The sequence below is a fragment of the Mus caroli genome, unplaced genomic scaffold, assembly GCF_978045245.1.
Source record: "Mus caroli unplaced genomic scaffold, Mus_caroli_1 scaffold_2, whole genome shotgun sequence".
Taxonomy (NCBI): Eukaryota; Metazoa; Chordata; class Mammalia; order Rodentia; family Muridae; genus Mus; species Mus caroli.
In genome coordinates this window covers 50679916-50700211 of record NW_028227257.1, presented here as the reverse complement: position 1 = coordinate 50700211, position 20296 = coordinate 50679916, and the positions used below count along the sequence as shown (strand labels likewise).

Here is a 20296-nt window from a genome sequence, read left to right as displayed (position 1 = left end):
GTCCTCACCATGAACTCTCTCCAGACATGCCATGCCTGACTGCTGGACTGGGCCTCATGCAGATGACCAGATAGCTGTCATGGATGTCTGGGGTCAACGGAGAAGAAGCCTGAGAAGATGGGATTCTGGGTCAGTGACCTGATGGGTCTTGGGAAAAAAGAAAAGAAAACATTCCCTGTGGCATACTGAACAGTGAACCTGGGAGATTCCCACAGACCATTGAGGTTGAGAGTTACAGAGAAATATGGCAATCTTAGGCTCAGCTGGATCTTGGCAGAGACTTATAAAGCTTAAGGCAACTAGAATGTAGCCATCTGAGTGGTCCTTTGGCCTGGTCATATCAGCTGGCAGGATCTCAGATTTTTACAGGTGAGGAGGCTGAAGTCTAGAGACAGAAAAACTATTTGGAGACAGCTCTCCAGTTTGAAAACAGGACTGGGAGGAGTCTAGGGAAGCAACTGTAGGTCTGGGCACATGGGCCTCGCCTAGTCCTCTGCTGTGTTCAGCCATGGCTGCGCTGATCACTCTTTTGAGCCAGTCAGGTTACACCGAGGGAAGGCAGGAGCAGAGCCTGGGCAAAGTGGAGAGGTATACGGTCTCTAAAGTCCCATACACGAGCTTGTATAGCATGCATGAGGTCCTGGGTGCTAGCCCAGCACTGAAAATAAAAACTATAGGATGAGCCCTGGTTATGAGGGATATTCTGGGATCCTACCACAGAGTGCTGAGGCAGGAGAACTGCAAGTTCTAAGCTAGCCTGGGCTACATAATGAAGATCCCGTTTCAAAGAAAATACCCCAAAGAAACAAAACAACCCATAAACCAGTCAACCAACCCCAAATACCTGAACTACTCGTGTGCATCCTGTGGTTTTAAAAGAGGCAGCTTCTTTCCCGCAGGTGGATATGAGCCTCAGTCCCCAGAGGGTTTGGACACTGGCAGGACTGCCTGGCTTGTCCCCATCAAGGGGTCACCCTCAGGGAGCATGCTCAGGGGCACAGGAGGGTCTGGTTTGGATCAGACTTCCCTAGTGACCCCACTGAAGCCTCTTGGGGGGTCACACTCACTCTGCACCTCCCTTAAGCCTTCCCTCCTAACCCAGAGACTTGGAGGCCTGTCCTCCCATGCAGGTGCACACACAGCCCATGGGTGTGCCCTCTCCATCCTTCCCCCTCTGGCTTCCAACTCCTCATGCACTGGGCAGGAATCTGTATTCATCATGTTTCCCTCTGGCCAGAGGGTAGTCCAGGAGCTGGACCTGTGCTACATCATCAGGGGTAGCCTTCCACTGTGGCTTCCTCCAGACCCTCTTCTCCAGCCAGCTGCACTCTGCAGACCCCGAAACCACCACCTACCTCACCTTCCTCACTTCGCACTCAGCTCACTATTTCGAGCAGTCCCTGAGCTTGTGGTGAGTCTCTGCCTCATCTCTCTGAGCAGCTCTCACTCTCTACCCAAGTAGGACTCACTGGTTCTCTACCCCCTCAGGACTTTGCAAGGTCCTCAGGCCCATTAACCGACTTCTAGACACCGTGGGGGTCGAAATCTTTCAGATGCTTGCTCCTGACTCTTAAAAGCAAACACAAGAACAAAAAGCAGGAGTTAGGATTGTGTAGAGAAGGTGCTACCATGGCTGACACTCCTCCTCATGTCCAACCTTACCCTCTGCTTTAGAGTGCGATCCTGCTGTCTGGAAGCAATGCCTATAGTAAGGGAGGGAGCACAGCCCTCCCTTATCAAGCATCCAGTGGCTTCTGGGGACCAGGCAGGAGATGATTTGCAAGAGGCTGTGGCTGGTTTTCCTCTGGGAGACCCTAGGATACTCCTGGGTTAAGCCCAGGAAGGTAGGATGGTTGTGACCACACAGGGAAGGGTCCATGGGGACAATCCATGGGTGGCTTCCTGGAGTTTGTTGGTCCACCCAATGAACCCCCTTATTTTATCCTGTAAGATAGAAACCTAGGTTAAGGATCTGGACTCCAAAGTAGATTTTGGGGTTTTCCCTGATGCCTGCTTTTTCCCACCATTCTCCCATACCCCAGATGTTCAGGAGGGGACTGACTATTGAGTATTCCCAGGGCTGCAAGGACATGTTGTGTCGCTGTCTACACTGTCTTTGATGGGCAGTGGTAGAGAGTTCTTGGCAAGGCTGAGTTGCCCAGGACATTTGTTAGGCATCATTACATATGGCAAGGGAAGGAAAGACAGGTCTGAGTGACAAGGGGAACAATGAAAGAAATAAATTTGACCTCTTGACCTGGGGATTTCGAGGAAATGAAGCTGCCAGAGGCTTCCTTGCTCTGTGCACTCTGTGGGCTCTGTCTACAGCATATGTGGCCAAGCACTGTGGGAGGAGACTGCATATCTCAGAAGCCACAGGGGTTCATCTACATCCATGTTCATCCCAATAGAAGCCTCATGACTTGCTTGTGGAGTAAGAACGGGCTAGCCTGAACCCTGCCTCCTGATTCCTCCCCTACAGTCAGAACGTGAGTGACTGGGATGAAGTGGGGTCTGATTTTTGTAGCAGAGCTGAGAGGAGCCATTTCATTGTGGCTGAGAAGCTCTGTGGCTTGTGGCTACTATGGGGGAGAGCAGTAGTGACCCACACAGGGGCACTGGGAAATTCACAGAGACTCTTTGTTTCCAAGTACAGAAATACATAGTTATGTAGAAATACATACACCTATAAATTGCTTTTATTTTTAATTTCCCTGTTTGATTTTGATTAGGGAATTATATTGATTGTTAAAATCATGGAGATAATGACATTGTTTATGAATTCCAATTCAGGTTAGTCTTGGGATTTTGCTTTCAGAATTAGGGACATTCGGGTCTTCAGCGCCGCTGCGGGATCTGCTCACCATCTGACTGTTGGCGTCCTGTAATCACCCTTTACAGATAGATAGCTGTTGGTGGGTCCATCATCCCAACCCATCTGCTGTACTCTGCAGGAGAGGGTAGGACATGCCCTCTCCTGAGTGGGAGTCTTTAGATGCCAGTGGCCAAGGAGGAAGATCTTTTGATCTTAGAGCTGAGACCCCTGCTGTCACGAGGGACCTTATTTCTGCTCTGACACTTGTGGGGCTTGCTTGCTATAATGTCCTGTCAGGTCCTCTTCTGCTGGGGGTGAGCAGATGGAGTGTGTGTATACTGTGCCCGAGCATCTCCTGCTTGGCGTTGGGTTGGTGTAGAGCAGGAAGGGACTGTAAAGTAGCCCTGCTCGGGGTACCCAGGGCAGACTTAATCTTGAACCTGTGCTTTGCCTGTCTTTTCGCAACTGACTCGGTCCTAGACATGGGCTGGCTAGACATGGTCTATCACCTGCTCCAGACAGTTTTTAGAAAACTGAAAATGTATGGAAGAAGAAAAGCATCGAAAACTTTTTGTTGCCCTCCCCCCTTTTGAGATAAGGTTTCTCTATGGAGCCCTGGTTGTCTTGGTACTTGCTTTGTAGACCAGGCTGGCTTCGAACTCATGGAGTCTGGCCTGCCTCTGCCTCCTAGAGATTGGGATTAAAGGCGTGCACCACCACATCTGGCCACATTGAAAATTCTCAACGAACTGATTTGGAGCTCGAGATTTCACTCGGGGGCCAGTATAGCTGTTACCTTAGAAGGCATCTTTGGTGGCCACTGAACCTTTTGAAAATGTGTGTAACAAGAAGAAATGGAAATCTTCTAACCAGCCCTTCCAGGGTTACATTGTGTCTACATATGATTTTATTTCTAAATACGTCTTTTAAAAATAGCATTTCTGTGAACTTTGTGTTTCAAAATTTCTAAAGCCTGCCAGGCTGGATCGTCTTGCTAGGCCGGGTTGGGTTGTCTCACTAACTGTCCTGTCATCCTGAGTCACTGTGGCAGATGATTCAGACATGAGGCAAAACACACCAAAACTCATCGCATAACTGGATTATTTTGATAGGAGCCTCACACGCAGCCCTGGAGCCTCAGAGTTCTGAGTCCTGACTTTAATTCTCTCCCACTGTTCTGTGTTTGTCTTAGTGGAGATGACTGTCATTATGTGGTGGCTCAGACTGACCCTGCCTATTGGAGGTGACAAAGTGGACCTTTGAAGGGACAGCTCTAACAATGCAGCTCTCCAGGTTCGCTCTCAGGAAGTATGAGCGTTTAGAACGAGGATAGCAGTTCCCTTTTCCTACTTCCTGTGTATCCCAGAAACACCCAGGGTTGGCACTTGTTAAGGCCTCTCCTCAGAGTGCTCCTGGGCCCCAGAGTCTACAGGGTTACACTTTTCAGGCACAGCTCAGGTGCCACCAGCATTGTGTCTTTGGACACAAATTCATCCCTGAGAAGATAGCGATATTTCTTCAGCTATATTGTTTATCCCTTAAGAGCCACACTTTTCTGGAAAGGTCCTGGAAACCACTGCAAAGCCAATATTATAAAACCTCACAGAATTTCCTTCCTGGGCAGAGGACAAAGGTATAAACCATCAAAATACCTGAGGGGCTCAGGGAGGGAGGAGAAAGGGGTGAGGAGGGGAACAGGAAGAAGAGGAGGAAAAGAGAGGAGAGGTGACCAAAGGGCCTTTATACACTCTGTCCAGGCTCTCCTAAGGCATCCCCCTGACTCTCCTGTTATTCCTGTTCCCACTTAAGGCTTCAAGGCATACTGCTTCGCTGGCTAGACTTCTGTGTTCTCAGCTCCTGACCATAGATGGCTCTTGTGGGGCCTTAAACATGTATTTGCGACTCTAATTACAAGTCACCACTAGCTCCTCAGATCCTTGGGGGTCAGGCTGTTTGGCCCACCCTCCTTGTCTCTAGTGCCTGCAGCATCCTGAGTATTTTACTGAATGAGGAGTTGCTCCTCTGGGTTGCCTTGGAGAACTGCAGGGGAAGGGGTGGAGGAGCAAAGGATATGGAGTAAGGGAGAGGAGGTAGGAACAGGCTATGAAGGTTTGACTTAGGAATCTGCCCTCAGGAGCTTGTCTGGGGCAGGACAGGGTGGGACAGGGACCTCGACTTGAGTCATCTGCTGCAGGCTTTAGTTTTAACCCTGACGTACCTCATTTATCTGTACTTTGGGGATGCATGGCGTCACTCCCAGGGATATGTGGCAGACACTGAAGTCACCTCTCCCACACATACATACCCTTTAAGTTCATAGATCTGACAGACATTGCCAAGCTTTCTTTGAGGATGAGTAGGGGCATGTGACCTTCTCTTCTTCCTTCCCATGGCTAGAGCTTGTTGTGACCGACTTTGGCCACCTCCATCAGGCTCCCAGGCAGGAGGAAGAGCCCCAGGATGGATCTGGACTGTGCCTGTTACCGTCTTAGTAACACACACTTTTTCACTGGGCCTGCTGACGTGAGAGCTGAGTTCCAGCAACCGAGCCAGTGCTTTAATTCTGGCCCCGTATTTCCAGCAGCAGGAAAAGTGAGTGGCCTAGCCACTGTACTTACAGAATAAATGACAGCACTTCCTCTTTCAGTGACCCTTTTTCTGCCCCATCCACTTTTGCGGTGTTTGTGTGTGTGCGCGTGTGTGCATATGAAAGCGTGATATGCATAGATATATGAAGGCCAGAGAACCTTAGGCATCCTGCACAGTCTCTGTGGCCACCAGCAATTCTGGTGTCTCTGCTCCACACAACTCTAGGGTTACAGGTGCACTTATGACTCTACTCAGCCTTTCTTTTCTGTAGGTGTTGGGGATCTGAAAGCAGGTTCTTGTATTTATGCAGCAAGTGTATTCACACTGACTCGTTCTCTCAGCCCAGGTGGCTCTCACTTGCTAAACTAGGAATAGTTCAGACTTTCTCAGGTTTGCTATTTCCCGACCATCACTCTCTCACTCCTCTGTGGTAGCTAAGGTGTTGAAAGTTCTGGACCTGGAGCCAGATGGCTCAGAGATAGATTCTACCTTGTCACTTAATGTCTGTCTTACTTTTCTATTGATGTGACAAAACACCACTGACCAAGGCAACTTATAGAAGACATCATTCAATAAAAGGTTACAGTTTCAGAGGGTGTGCCCATGACAGGAGCCATCAGGCAGCTACCAAACTGGAAGCAGTAGCTGAGAGCTCACATATAATCCACAGGCAGGAGTCAGAGAGACAAACTGAGAATGGCACGGGTCTTTGAAACCTCAAAGCCCACCCCTAAAGACACACCTCTTCCAACAAGGCCACACCTCCCAATCCTTCCCAAACAGTTCCATCAACTGTGGAACAGACATTCAAATATTATGAGCCTATGGTTTATTTTGCTATATTCTAAAGATTTATTTTTATGTTTATGGTTGATTTACCTGTGTGTATGTGCCCACAGTGGCCAGAAGAGGGCATTGAACCTGGGTCCTCTGGAAAAGCAGTCAGTGCTCTTAACCCCTGCCATCACTCCAGCCCAGGCCTCTTTTTCAAAACCATCACATTGTCAAACTGTTGTTTTCCTCTGTGTCACAGTTAGTGAGAAATATAGTGAGTGGATGTGTGGGGAGCAAGCACTGAGCCAGGCCCTTGTCCAGTGTGTGTGTGTGTGTGTGTGTGTGTGTGTGTGTGTGAGACCAGCTCCATGCACAGCATTGGCCGTATTCATGCTACTGATATAATGTGATCTCATTTAAATTGTGCCAGAACCGTTTTCCAGAGGTTTTGCTTACACCTTAGACCTTGGATTTGCAGCTTACAGTTTCAGCAACTCCATCAGGATGTCTCTTTCCAAATGAGTGTGAGAAGGGTATTCCATGGTTCTGACTGAGGCATGACTCCCTCCTCCAGTCCATGTCCCTCACCATGGTGATGCTAGGCTCTCGTTGTTCAGGTGTGGGTCACATAGACACTGACAGAAGAGTCCATTCCTCTTAAACCATTTAGATTGGGGGTGTGAAAGGCGACTGAGACAATGGAGCTCTTCTTGGAAATAGCATGTTCTGAGTCTTTTCTAGTATGTGGACGACTGGGCAGCTTTCCTTGGCAGCAAGGACTTGGTAAGTGCATCTCCTTGTCTTCTGGCTCAGTTGTTCTATACAGTGATAGAGCGGTGGCATATACAATCTTAGCTTCCAAGAGTCACTCTAATAATTCCCTAAGAAGCCACCTATTAATCCCACGAGCTGCACCAGCCCACATTTCTGTCACAGTTGCCTGTAGACTCCCAGGTGGTTAAGGCTTGCCTCCTTTCTTCCTGCTCTCTCCCTGCCCTGCTATCAGGAAACATCCATTCAGTAATGAGAACTTTAATATCTAGCAAGTAGTTTGCTGCAGGCATAGCATCATAACCGGAAGGCTCTATTCAGTTTGACCAGGCTTTGGAAACACTCCAATTAGTCCTCTGGAAATTAAACATTTTCAGATATTAACAGTTCAACCCATACTGAATTGTCAGTGTCGGGAAGGAATGGCCAGACATCTTACAAGGAACTGGTGATAAAGAGGGAAACTGCTTTGGCAGCAAATGATGGTTTTGAGAAGTAAAGCCAGTGCTAAATCAAGTTAAGTCCCAGGCCTGGGAAGGAGAGGGTCCAGACAAGTGTGCCATTCCAGCTGAGTCTGGCACTGTAGCCTCCACCTAAGGCCTGTGAGGACTGAAGCTGGAGCCTGAGGTCTGAGGCAAGTTCCTTCCTCGCTGGAGGGCCTGCCTTCAGACTCTAGCTTGCTGATTTTGATGATTCTGCAAGCCTTGTGGTCACTAAGTAACTGTCTGAGCTGGCTGCCCGCATTCCTGTGTGCTGCTGGGGATGGACAGCTGTTCTCAGAGGCTTCATCTCTGGCAGGAAGACTTTCTGGGTTAGGTTGGTGAATCTTGGTGGTATAGCCTGATCTTGAGAGGTGGACAAACAAATGCTGTTTCCCTCAGCAAAAAGTCCACCTCCTGTTGAGGTCACACCTGATCCTTTATCCAGGGTAATAATGCACCTCTTGGGAACCCCTACATGTCTTACTAAAGCCATCACCATGATAATAAAGAGAACAACAGGCAGAGATGAAGAGAATTCAGTGGTTTTTATTTTAGATATTACTTAGTACTTAGTAATCATAGGAACAAAGCTAAGATTTAAAAATTGCCAACCAGGCTTTCCTATGTTACATTTACAAAACAACGCTGCTTTTCCTTTCCAGGAGCAGTTGTCCAAGGTGCAGAAAAGATTCCCTGCCATAGTCTCTGCGGCGCTCATGGCCTCCTCAGGTTACCAGTCCTCTGGCAGGGAGAGGAATGGACGCAGCAGGCTCTGTCCCCACATTTGTCTTTACTCGAAGCATTTCTCAGAAACAAGTGCAAAAGGAGGACTGTAAATAGAACCTGGGCGGCCACCTCAATTCTGGACTGTGCTTCACTAGAGGAAAGCCACCCAGAGAGGACAAGTGTACCCCTCATCTTTAGGGTCACTGTGGTGGAAGTTGAAGGTCTCCACAAATACCTTCTGGGATCTGAGTGAAGACGTGGCTAGCCCAAACGTCTCTGTAATCTGTGGAGTTTGACTTTCCGCCTGGTGAGCTGGTGTCAAAAGTCAACCCTTTGTATTCTAGGAACCTGCCCTCCAGGTAGGGTGGATGCTGAAAAACTATGCTATAAAACTTTTATAAAGTATATAACAAATACATGAACCAAACGTTTTCTCATGGGGATATACAATCTGAGAGCAAACCCAATGCATTCCTTCTGAGACCATCTGCATCGTGGGGTCTCAGCAAACATTTATTTCATGTCATTTTGACAAGGGCATTTATGTCTTGTAAGCTCTGAAAAAAACCTCACTTAAAGTTAAAGAAAAAAAACAAACCCCACAAATATCAAAAGATCATGATTCAAGGACTTCAAAGCCCAGCGTCACAGGCAAAGCCTCATTTTCACGAAAGATGAAACACTCTGTTTTGTCCACTTCCAGTAGCTCGTTAAGAGAAGCCACCACCACGTCATGCTCCTGCAGCATTTCTGGGTAGCGAGCCACCGTCCGCTCGATCCTTGCTGAGCGCCTCACGGGAGTGATAAGCTTCATGTCTTGCACTTCTGGCATCCCGCATATTCTGAAAGAGACCAAAGGAGGCGTTCAAAACCTTCCCAGCTCCAGGAACATCCCGCTCTCCTTCTTTGTTTCTTATGCACAACTGGTACTTCAGTGTAAGCCTACACTGGCTGGCTTACCCCTGGTGCTCAGGAAGCCCTGGATGGTGGTGTTAGCATTACAAAGCTATGAATGAAGGTGAAGATGGTTTTGATGTGAAGTCAACTGCTTTACAGTTGCCATTTGTTTATCTTATAAATATTTACAGGCTGTGAGGAAACCAGGCCTAACACAGAGCTTGACTGCACTAATGACTTCTAAGATTCCTTCTTGTGTTGACTGTCAATTACTCAAAACCTATTAAGATGCCGCTCCAAACATGTACTGAAACAGGAACCACTGGACATCTATCTTCTTTGTAAAGTTGCCAATGCAATTAGGAACCTTTCCACAACTGACCTAAAATTCACAAAACCACGGCCGCATTAGCTTATGGGAAACTAGCAGGCAGGTCAGCTGAAAAGCTTATAGGCCTGCACTTGGAGCCCGTGGAGGTGAGCTTGGGGTTGACTGCTTTCATGTTTCATGAGCTAACAACAGTGGGCAAATGAAGGCTAACTGTGCTTCCAGGTAGAGGAAGGCACAGAACTGCTGCCCTGGCTCGCCTGTGTACGGCCCTTCCAGAAGTATGAACAGGGGACAGAGATATTAAACTCACTTTTTGGAAACAATGCCGTACAGCCTTAAAATGACTGTAGTTCTGCTGAGAACAGAAGGCTCTGACTGTAACAGACTCAGTTGCCCCCTCCATGTTCTCCCAGGGCTGGTCACCGCCCTTTCCTTCTCTCCCACACTAATTTGGGAGATAGTACTACCCGGCTCCCCTCGGTGTCAGGCTGGTTGGACAAATGAGTGGAGAGGAGGTACTGCATGAAGGCGGGGTGTGGATCTGTGCCAACACAGCCTGACTGCAGCACTCCTTCACAGCAGTCTTAGGGCGGCAGGAAAGGACAGTATACACACAGAAAAAGAAAAAAGAAAAAAGAAAAAAGAAAAAAGAAAAATGACACCCTGCTTGGCTGTCCAGTTCTAACCTCTACTTACCCTCAGCCCCTTCCTGAGGGCCAGAGACCGTGATCTGGGCATTTCTGCCAATGGAGGCTGGATCCCAGATCTCCTCTCAGCACAGACCTTTTGCTGTCTGGAGAGCTCTGACACTAATCACTGACCTACTCTTTTCACCACACCTGAAGCAGAGGTCTCTAAACTGCTTCTCTGGATGTGTGGAAGAAACAGAACTCGACCAGAATCAGGTCAGAAGTCTGCTGGAGTCTGCTTACCTAGGGATCGGAGCAACCTGTAATTTGATACCAGGGTTATCCCACTCTGAAACAGGCATCCGTGGTGCTGCTGCAATAGGCTCCATTTCTGTTAGAGATGGGCAGGGCTGCTCAGATCCCTCCTTGGCCAGCTCTTCTGCAGATGGGGTATTAGTTCCAGCAGCTGAGGTGTCAGAGGTGACTGCTATGCACACAAGGCCAGGAAGGGAAGTAAGGGAAGCAATTTAACAGTTAAACTAAAAATCAATAAAGCAAGGCAGTGTGGCCAGCGATTCCCAGTAACCCTCATGGACTCTGCAGAGCAAAGAAAGAGGTGTGACTCCAGCCGGGTGTGGTGGCGCGCACCTTTAATCCCAGCACTCGGGAGGCAGAGGCAGGTGGATTTCTGAGTTTGAGGCCAGCCTGGTCTACAAAGTGAGTTCCAGGACAGCCAGGGCTACTCAAAGAAACCCTGTCTCGAAAAACTCCAACTGCCATTTATATGGTTTTCTTCCTTGCTATAGTTTACAAAATAGCATTTATTTTATTCTTTAAAATTTCAAATATTGATAAAATGCATATGATCATATCCATCCACCAATACTGCCCTCCAATTCCTCATCCCCCCACCCCCCCTTCTTGCCAAGCCCTACTGCAATGGCCTATGACATCAGGCGCCCCACCAGGCAGCCTTCCTGACACCCTTCTGGGCATATTTGCCAATTGAAGATGGACCCTCAATCCCCTTACAGCACTGACCACACTCTCATCTCCTACTCTCATGAGAGCTCTGAGAGACCTAATCACTCTCCTTCTCCATGACCTGGACCAATTTTCTTGTCGTTATTAGAATTAATCTATTCAATCTCTCTCTCTCTCTCTCTCTCTCTCTCTCTCTCTCTCTCTCTCTCTCTCTCTCTCTCTCTTTTGAGACAGGGTTTCTCTGTAGAGTCCTAGTTGTCCTGGAACTCACTCTGTAGACCAGGCTGGCCTCAGAAATCTGCCTGCCTCTGCCTCCCGAGTGCTGGGATTAAAGGCGTGGCCACCACTGCCCAGCTAGACAGATTCCTTAAAGGTTCCAAATAGTGACTGTCAATTAAGTAAGGAGAGACTCTCGAAAGAACATGAACTGAGATGAGTGAGTGATAGCAACTTACTGTGGTAGTCTGAGTAGGTATGGCCCCCATAATCTCATGTGCTTGAATGCTGTGAATGCCATTGTGAGTGGCACTATTAGGAGGAGTGGCCTTGTTGGAGGAAGTGTGTCATTGGGGAGGTAGGCTTTGAGGTCAAATATGTTCAAGTCATGCCCAGTGAGACAATCTCCTGCTGCCTATGGATTAAGATGCAGAACTCTCAGCTCCCCCTCTAGCACCACTTCTGGCTGCACACTGGCATGTTTCCTGCTATGACAATAATGGACCAGACTTCTGACACTAAGCCAGATCCAGTGAAGTGTTTTCCTCTTTAAGAACTGTGGTGGCCATGGTGTCTCTTCACAGTAATAAAACCCTAACTAACACACTTATGATGATTAAACATATTAACATGTCAGGGCATCTCTTCCTTTTGTCTTTGTCTCTTTTGATAAGCTGTTATTTTGTTTTCCTGAGGGTTCCAGGAAAGCAGGACACACTAGTCCAGGCTGCTGTGGGGGAAAATAACCTTTGCTCAGAATTGAGCACATATTTACTGTAATTATAGGAGTCAATCAGTGGATGATTACAGCTCAAAAGGCCAGGCCATGGAGAGCAAGAGGCGGGAGTGTTTCATTCCTCTGATCTACGTGCTCCACAATGATTTTACTTGCATATCTCAAGGCGGTGAACTGAAATGCAGAAGTAACCATACCTTCTGTGCTTCTGCATGGGTCCTGCAGAGTGTTCAGAACTTCCTGCAGCTCCTGTATTGGCTGGAGGCAACAAATTAAACAAACGGCATTAAAAGCATTCATGCAAAGACTGAGCTAAGGACTTCTACTTAATATCAAATAAACTTTCTGCAATAAAAATGTTTTCTTTTTCAATCCCATATTCAGTGATAAACACTTAAAATGATTCAGTTTTAAAGATTCATAAGGAAAAAATGAAGAAACTGAACATGTCAATTTAACACTGTCATATCTAATTTCAGTGAAAAGACGTGTTCAAAGTTTCTTTAAACCAAATTCTTTTTTCCTAATAATTTGTATCATATCATTAAATCATACCATATCTGCCTCTAAGACAGAAAGCTAGACAGACAGACAGAAAGCACACCACGCACCCCTGCTGTCTGTTTAGTTCTTGTTTTCATGATAAAATTTGGGCACTGTATTTCACAAAGATTGAACCGCAGGTTCAACTCCAGGGAGATTTTCCCCCACAAGTCCCATCATGCAGGCGTTTTAAAAGCTTTTTCTGTATCTTCTCTGGCCTCCTCTTTCTCACCTTTATTTAGTTACTGTATGTAAAGAGCAGGAAAAAAAAATAACCAAGGAAAGGAAGACAAAAAGCTCCACTGCCCAGAAGAACATGCAAACTCCATCACAGCACACCACTAGGTCAGCTGCTATTTTATTGTAGGGATGCTAGATTTAGAATTTTTTCCTGACTTGGTACTCTGTATCAAATTAATAAAGCACACACATGTACACACACACACACACACACACACACACACACACACACACCTGGCCAACAACGGTGATACACACCTTTAATCCTAGCATTCTGGAGGTAAAGTCAGGTAGATCTATGAGTTCCAGGCTAGCCTGGTCTATATAATGACACCATACATTTGTCTCAACAAAACAAAACAAAATAAAAACTCCACTCCAACCAAAACAACAAACAAAACCCAAACCAAAGAACCAAGACAACCAAACAACAAGTTAAGTTGTAAGTGTCTGAAGTTGGAAATACACACACATATTGTAATGAATGTGAATTATAAAATACTTGCATCAAACATATTTTGTTATTAATTTTTTTTTTTTTTTTTTTGGTTTTTCGAGACAGGGTTTCTCTGTATAGCCCTGGCTGTCCTGGAAAGACATGGTATTACTATGTACTCTAGGCTAAGCTAAGTCAGGCTATGTAGACAAAGTGAGTCTCAAACTCATGGCAACTCTCCTGCCTCAGCCTCCCAAGTGTTGATGTGTGATGAAGCATGTTTTGCATTTGTACAGGTTTCTGTTAAAAATGGAGACTGCATCTCATTCAATTCTAACCTGTACTGAAATTCTGCTGAAATGAGAGTCAAGGATTAAGAAGAGCACAGGAGAGAATGAGAAGCCACAAGGCTTTGGAAGTGGAATGCTGGAGAGGACTGCCAACTGGCCCCTCAGAAAGCTGGGTCTCGGGCTGGGAGTGTGGCTGAGGAAATTATATGTACCACAGAGCTTCCAAACTCAACAACAGGAGATGAGGCCCCTGGAGCACCTACCAAGGAGTCAGATCTGCAGCCAGACCCGATACCTCCGGCCCCATGCAGCCTGGTGACTGTGCCCTGCCCCTCTGTACTCTAACAGAAAACTCAGGCATATTTCTGACGGAAGACTTGGATGGGTGCCTACTAGAAAACAGGATAAATCAGAATCTGCAGGCTAAGGAGATTCCCAGGTCTCTTCTCCTCAACGTCTATCCACTCCAGAACAGTTTCTAGCTCACAGGAAGGAGTCTGGCACACCTCCCCACCCCAAATACTCTGACCAGCTATAGAGGAGAGACCTGAAGATTATACTGGTTCTAGTAGAGGGCTTTCTACCAACCACTGCAGCTAGATCACCCTACTGAGTACCCCACAACATGTGGCCAGAGCCTTTGCTTGTTTTTGGTGTTTGTACAAACATGTTAAGTGTGTATGTATCTGTGTGTACACAGTGTGTATAAATATATATGAGGAGGCCAGGGGTCAACCTTTGCTGTTGCTCAGGAACCATCCATCTACCTTATTTTCTGAGACAGCATCTTTCACTAGGACCATCAATCAGGCTAGGCTGGCTGCCAGAAAGCTCCAGGGACCCACCTGTCTGCCTCCCCAGAGCTGGGGTGTAAGTGTTTCCCCACTACTGGCTGCTTTACATGGGTGCCAGGGATCAAATGTGAGGAAAAGTCGTTACTGAGGAAACTGAGCAAACTGCGCACAAGCACAACACCGCGAGCAATCCCGGAAGTGAGCACCAAACTGCGCACAAGCACAACACCGCGCGCAATCCCGGGAGTGAGCACCAAACTGCGCACAAGCACAACACCGAGCAATCCCGGGAGTGAGCACCAAACTGCGCACAAGCACAACACCGCGAGCAATCCCGGAAGTGAGCACCACGGGACTCGAGGGAGGGAGAGAAAGGACTTTTAAGTGAAAAGAGTTATGAAGTCATTTGATATCTCTTTGTTAAATAAATCTGCAGAAGGTGATTTCTCTTTGGTTTTAGAATTAAGGAAGTGCTTGATGTAATGACTCTGCACTAGTGAAGCTCTGAATTTAATGCATTGAGTTCTTTTTAACTATTGGAGCTTGGTACTTTATTGTCACTTTCTACATTTATTTCCCAAACTACTTATTTCTGTAATTAGTGTTAAGTGAGACCAGGTACTTGACAAACAAACACACACCACCCAAATTCTACTGGTATAAATGGAATTTCTAAGACGGAATTGATGCATTAGTAAAGAACACATTCTATGGCTAACTGATGGTGGTGCAGCTTTTATTCCCAGTATTTGGAATGAGAAGCAGGCAGACCCTGTCTTGAAAAAACAAAACAAAACAAAACAAATCAAAATACAAAGCCAATACCTTCTACCTCAGATTCTGTGACTGCTTTTTGAGGTGAAGTAAGTTTCTGCAAGTGTGTTAACTGTACAAAACCCTGGCTTCACTGTGCTATCACCAGGGATGTGCCTAATGCACTTTGATCACACTCACACTGTTACTGTACCCTTACCCCTATGAATGGAAGCTTAACAGTGCAGTATAGAACCATATTACTGCAAACAACAAAGAAAGCCCACGAAGGAGAATTTGACATCAGGCATCCAAGACAGATACTCACTGCTGCCCCATTCTGAATGGCCTCTTCGTATAGTCCAATAGCATCAAAGGTGCCTTTGCTTGCCAGTAACTTTGCTTTGCACACCCAGAACTTGGCAAATTTTTCAGCCTCAGGAATACTGGATACTATGGTGAATATTTCATTAGGAAGTACACCCTGGATAAAGAAATGCAGGATATAATTTTTACCACATCACTGTTAATGCTTTTATCTCTGAAGGTATAGTCACTCATTTTTCTGAAGTTAAAATTTCAATTTTGCTGAGGTATAGTAAATACATAATAAACATAAAAACATCCCCATCTTAATTATACAGTTCAATAATTTTTAACATGAACCTTTAAATCTTAAAGAACTTTTTTTTTTTTTTTTTTTGTGGTTTTTCGAGACAGGGTTTCTCTGTGTAGCTCTGGCTGTCCTGGAACTCACTTTGTAGACCAGGCTGGCCTCGAACTCAGAAATCCGCCTGCCTCTGCCTCCCGAGTGCTGGGATTAAAGGCGTGCGCCACCACGCCCGGCTAAGAACTTTTAAAAAAAGATTTATTATTTATTTCATGTATGTGAGTACACTGTCACTGTCCTCAGACACACCAGAAGAGGGCATCGGATCCCCATTGCAGATGGTTGTGAACCACCATGTGGTTGCTGGGAAACTGAACTCAGGACATCTGAAAGAACAGTTAGTGCTCTTAACCACCATCTCTCCAGCCCCCAAACCTTTAAATTTTAAGACAAAAAAACCCATGTACCACAACATAAGGTAAAGAATATGTTCTCTATCTTTATGGGATGAAGGACACAAACAGGATCAAGATCTAATATAGTAAATACTTCTTACATATTAAAAATATTCAGAGTACCACATATTAATAGAATTATGAACTGCGATTCAAGGCTACCTTCCACATGATTAACCACAGCGTGCATGAAGAGCTGCAGAAGTATGCAAAGTGAGTGCAGGTGTACTGGAGACTCATGCAGGCAGATATAAAAGAGGGTCAATTCCATGCACAGGCACTTAGAAATGGCTTCTGGCTTGGGCCCGTGGCAGGGCTGTGACAAGGACTAGGAGAAAAGGTGACCCAATAAACTATGAAGTCCAGGCTCAGCTATGCTTAGAAGCTCCTCTGGTGATGTAAAGACACAACTGTACACTCCCAATCAAGAATAACCACTGGCCCAGGAAAGCTACACGATAATAAAGGCACAATCAACTCAACAAAGAATGAACGAGGCACAGAGAGTGAGGGGCGGAGAAGACAGTATCAGCCAAGTGGCAAACTCCCTACCATAGAACGAGCATAGGTGGTTACGAGGGAGGGATTCTCCCAGAACCCAGTGAGACACAACAATGAAACAAGCAGTGCAAATTCAGAGTTCCCACGGTCATACCTACTACTCACCAATTTCAATATCTATAGAAAAGAGTTTCTTGAACATTGAGAGCAAAGTTAGACACACTCAAATAAGCCATACAAGAATAAAGTTCAGGTGGATTTCTGAGTTCAAGGTCAGCCTGGTCTACAAAAGTGAGTTCCAGGACAGCCAGGGCTACACAGAGAAACCCTGTCTCGAAAAACCAAAAAACAAAACAAAACTTGAAACAAAAGAATAAAGTTTAAGACTAGACAGATAAACAATTGTTTGCATGAAGGTTCTCAGAGAATTAACTAGTGTATATGTATATATGTATCTATGTGTGTATATTTAGAGTTAACTAGTAATATATGCATGTATAGTTGGAGTTAACTAGTATATACATATATATGTATAAATATATGGATATTTGGAAAATCAAGATAAAAATATAACGTAAAAATATAACTTAAGACCAGGCAGTGTTGGCGCACACCTTTAGTCCCAGCACCAGGAGGCAGAGGCAGGTGAATCTTTGTGAGTTCAAGGCCAGCCTGCTCTACAGAGTAAGTTCTAGGACAGCTAAGGCTACACAGAAAAACCCTGTTTTGAAAAACACTAACTAACTAACTAACTAGCTAACTAACAAGCACCTAGAGAAGCGGAGGAGATAAGGGATTGCTTATAAGGAATGAGACTCAGATAGATGTGACTACACTAACTAACTAACTAACTAACTAACTAACAAGCATCTAGGGAAGCGGAGGAGATAAGGGATTGCTTATAAGGAATGAGACTCAGATAGATGTGACTACACTAACTAACTAACTAACTAACTAACTAACAAGCACCTAGGGAAGCGGAGGAGATAAGGGATTGCTTATAAGGAATGAGACTCAGATAGATGTGACTACACTAACTAACTAACTAACTAACTAACTAACAAGCACCTAGGGAAGCGGAGGAGATAAGGGATTGCTTATAAGGAATGAGACTCAGATAGATGTGACTACACTAACTAACTAACTAACTAACTAACTAACTAACAAGCATCTAGAGAAGCGGAGGAGATAAGGGATTGCTTATAAGGAATGAGACTCAGATAGATGTGACTACACTAACTAACTAACTAACTAACTAACTAACAAGCACCCAGGGAAGCGGAGGAGATAAGGGATTGCTTATAAGGAATGAGTCTCAGATAGATGTGACTCAATAAGTCAGGAATTCCAGACACAAGAGAAAAAGAAACCAGGAGCTTCCAAATTTTTAGAGAAAATAACTTGTAGTTAGAAATTCTTCCCAAACTATGAATACAGCACAAGGGTGAAATAATGGTGCTTTCCAAGCATAAGGACTCAAAGTTTGCATGCATCATTAGTAAACATGTTTGAATTTACATCTACCAGCAATTTATAATTTTCTTTTTCTTTTCTTTTTTTCTTTTCTCTTTCTATCTATCTCTTTCTTTCTTTCTTTCTTTCTCTCTTTCTTTCTTTCTTTCTTTCTTTCTTTCTTTCTTTCTTTCTTTCTTTCTTTCTAAATTTGCTTATTTTATTTATGAGTACACTGTAGCTGTCTTCAGATACACTAGTAGAGGACATCTGATCCTATTACAGATGGTTGTGAGCCACCATGTGGTTGCTGGGAATTGAACTCAGGACCTCTGAAAGAGCAGTCAGTGCTCTTAACCACTGAGCCATCTCTCCAGCCCTATAATTTTCTTTATGAAACATGAAAACAATAGTAAATATAGAAATAAAAGAATGTGAACACAGGAGAACCCTCTAAGTGGAATTACAAAGTCAAGTGTCAGGAGTGAGTTTATATATATGGGCAATTGCTAACTGTGGAGGGCAAGGCCTGCTGTCTAAAGCAGAGTGTCTCAGTGTGTACACACCCGGGATATACCCTAATATAAAGCAGCCCAGGGGTTTAAAACCAAAGGGATGAGGAAACTCACAAATGAACAACAACCAAAAAAAAAAAAAAAAAAAGAAAAGAAAAGAAAAAAGGAAGGAAGGAAAGAAAGGAAGGAAGGAAGGAAGGAAGAAAGAAAGAAAGAAAGAAAGAAAGAAAGAAAGAAAGAAAGAAAGAAAGGTTTAGCAATATTAATATCAGAGAAATCAAAGCAAGTCATGAATCTGTGTACCACTTAGAAAACTAGAGAGCAAACATGACAAATATAAGGAGAGACCATCATTAACTCATCCTCCTGGAACACTCTGGCATAATTCCTTCAGAAAGGAAGCCATTGAGTAACAAACAGAAAACATTGTTTTAAACACTTTTGCAATGGTTACTAAAAAGGATCAGTCATTAAGACAACAAAGAAAAGCTCAACCAACAAATTCTACTAAGTAGAATCCAGAGAAGTACAGCTGGAACTCTGTAAAGGCTTCTGCCTGGCGGTGGCTCTGGCTGGGCCCTGCCCGCACAGGAGAACAGAGGAAGGCTGCCTAGGTGAAGGACAGAAGTCTTCCATCCACTTCCATCACCCTAGCAACAGTCTCTCACCAGGGACAGCAGCTGGTTCTAGCCCAAGAAGAGGTAGGGGACCACAGGGTAGTGGACTTTTCTCAAAGTCTCAACTCCAGGCCCACAGGCTCCCTCCGCTCGACCTTAAAACACTAGCAGTTGTTGGGTAGTGCACCCTCCTGGAAGTTGGAGTCCTAGTCTCTCAAGTTCACCTTTTCTAATGAGATACTGTGAATTACATATGGAGTCTTCCTCCACTTCCTGGCATATAATTCCTAAAATCCTTGTAATCTCCAAAGTCTTTGGCATGATAACAAATTGATGACTGGCAGTTCCTAGGGTAGCCTCAGGATGGTGGCTGCTCATAGGACAAGAGACAAGTAGACAAGTAGGGGGCTCCAGTCCTACCCACAACCTCTGGGGTGGGACTGAAGAATAGCTAATGGTCTAATATAGATCAAAGTTATCAATTATGCCTATGTAATGAGGTCTCCATAAAATCCCTCGATAGAACACAGGAGGGTTTCTGCAGGGCCGAGCTGGACAAAGCTATTCTTTTTTTTTTTTTGTGACTTAACCTGGTTGATGAGTATTTGTTAAATATGGCAGATATTAGACAGTAAAACCAGGAGGCAAGTTTATAGCATTCACCATATTCATGAGAAACTAAGACTGATTAAGTCAGCCAAACTTTAAACTAAAAGCTAAGAAAATATCAATTGACAGAACAAACATAGATACTACAAATGAGAAAAGTTACTGGACTTGAAAAGTTTTTATAACCTTTAAAAAGATCTTAGAGAAATTGTGAGACCCTGACTTAAAGTGTTTCTTCCTAAAAGGTAAAGCCCCTAAACGTTCCCCCAAGCTTGTTTTCCTTGATTTCTAAAATTACAGCCAGAAAGAAGCTCTTTGTTCTCTATAGCCAGCAAAAAGCCTTTTTGTTTCTATACCTTACAACCAGAGATGCAATAATTGTAAAAAGACCAAGTCAGGTGCTTGCCTGGCTCCCTATGCCAAGGACACGGAGATAAACTCCACAAAGAAGAGCTACAACTCACTCCCCACTCCTCAGGCCTTGTAATTTTATCAAGGACACCCACCAGAGAAGAGCTGTAGCCAAACTCC

General features: G+C 45.1%; 1 protein-coding gene across 2 annotated transcripts in view; it reads right to left on the bottom strand.

Annotated features, from left to right (window-relative positions):
* Window positions 1–7957: 7957 nt before the first annotated feature.
* Window positions 7958–20296, bottom strand: part of Ckap2l (cytoskeleton associated protein 2L) — a 28575-nt gene continuing 16236 nt past the window's right edge. The window contains exons 6-9 of one of the 2 annotated variants that reach the window (XM_021153963.2): window positions 15335–15490; window positions 12148–12208; window positions 10318–10501; window positions 7958–8999 (exon numbers count right to left, since the gene is read on the bottom strand). In XM_021153963.2, the coding sequence (XP_021009622.1) occupies window positions 8774–8999; window positions 10318–10501; window positions 12148–12208; window positions 15335–15490 (627 nt within the window). In that variant the 3' untranslated portion in view covers window positions 7958–8773. The remainder of the gene's footprint in view (window positions 9000–10317; window positions 10502–12147; window positions 12209–15334; window positions 15491–20296) is intronic. The other variant, XM_021153970.2, reaches the window with a different exon arrangement.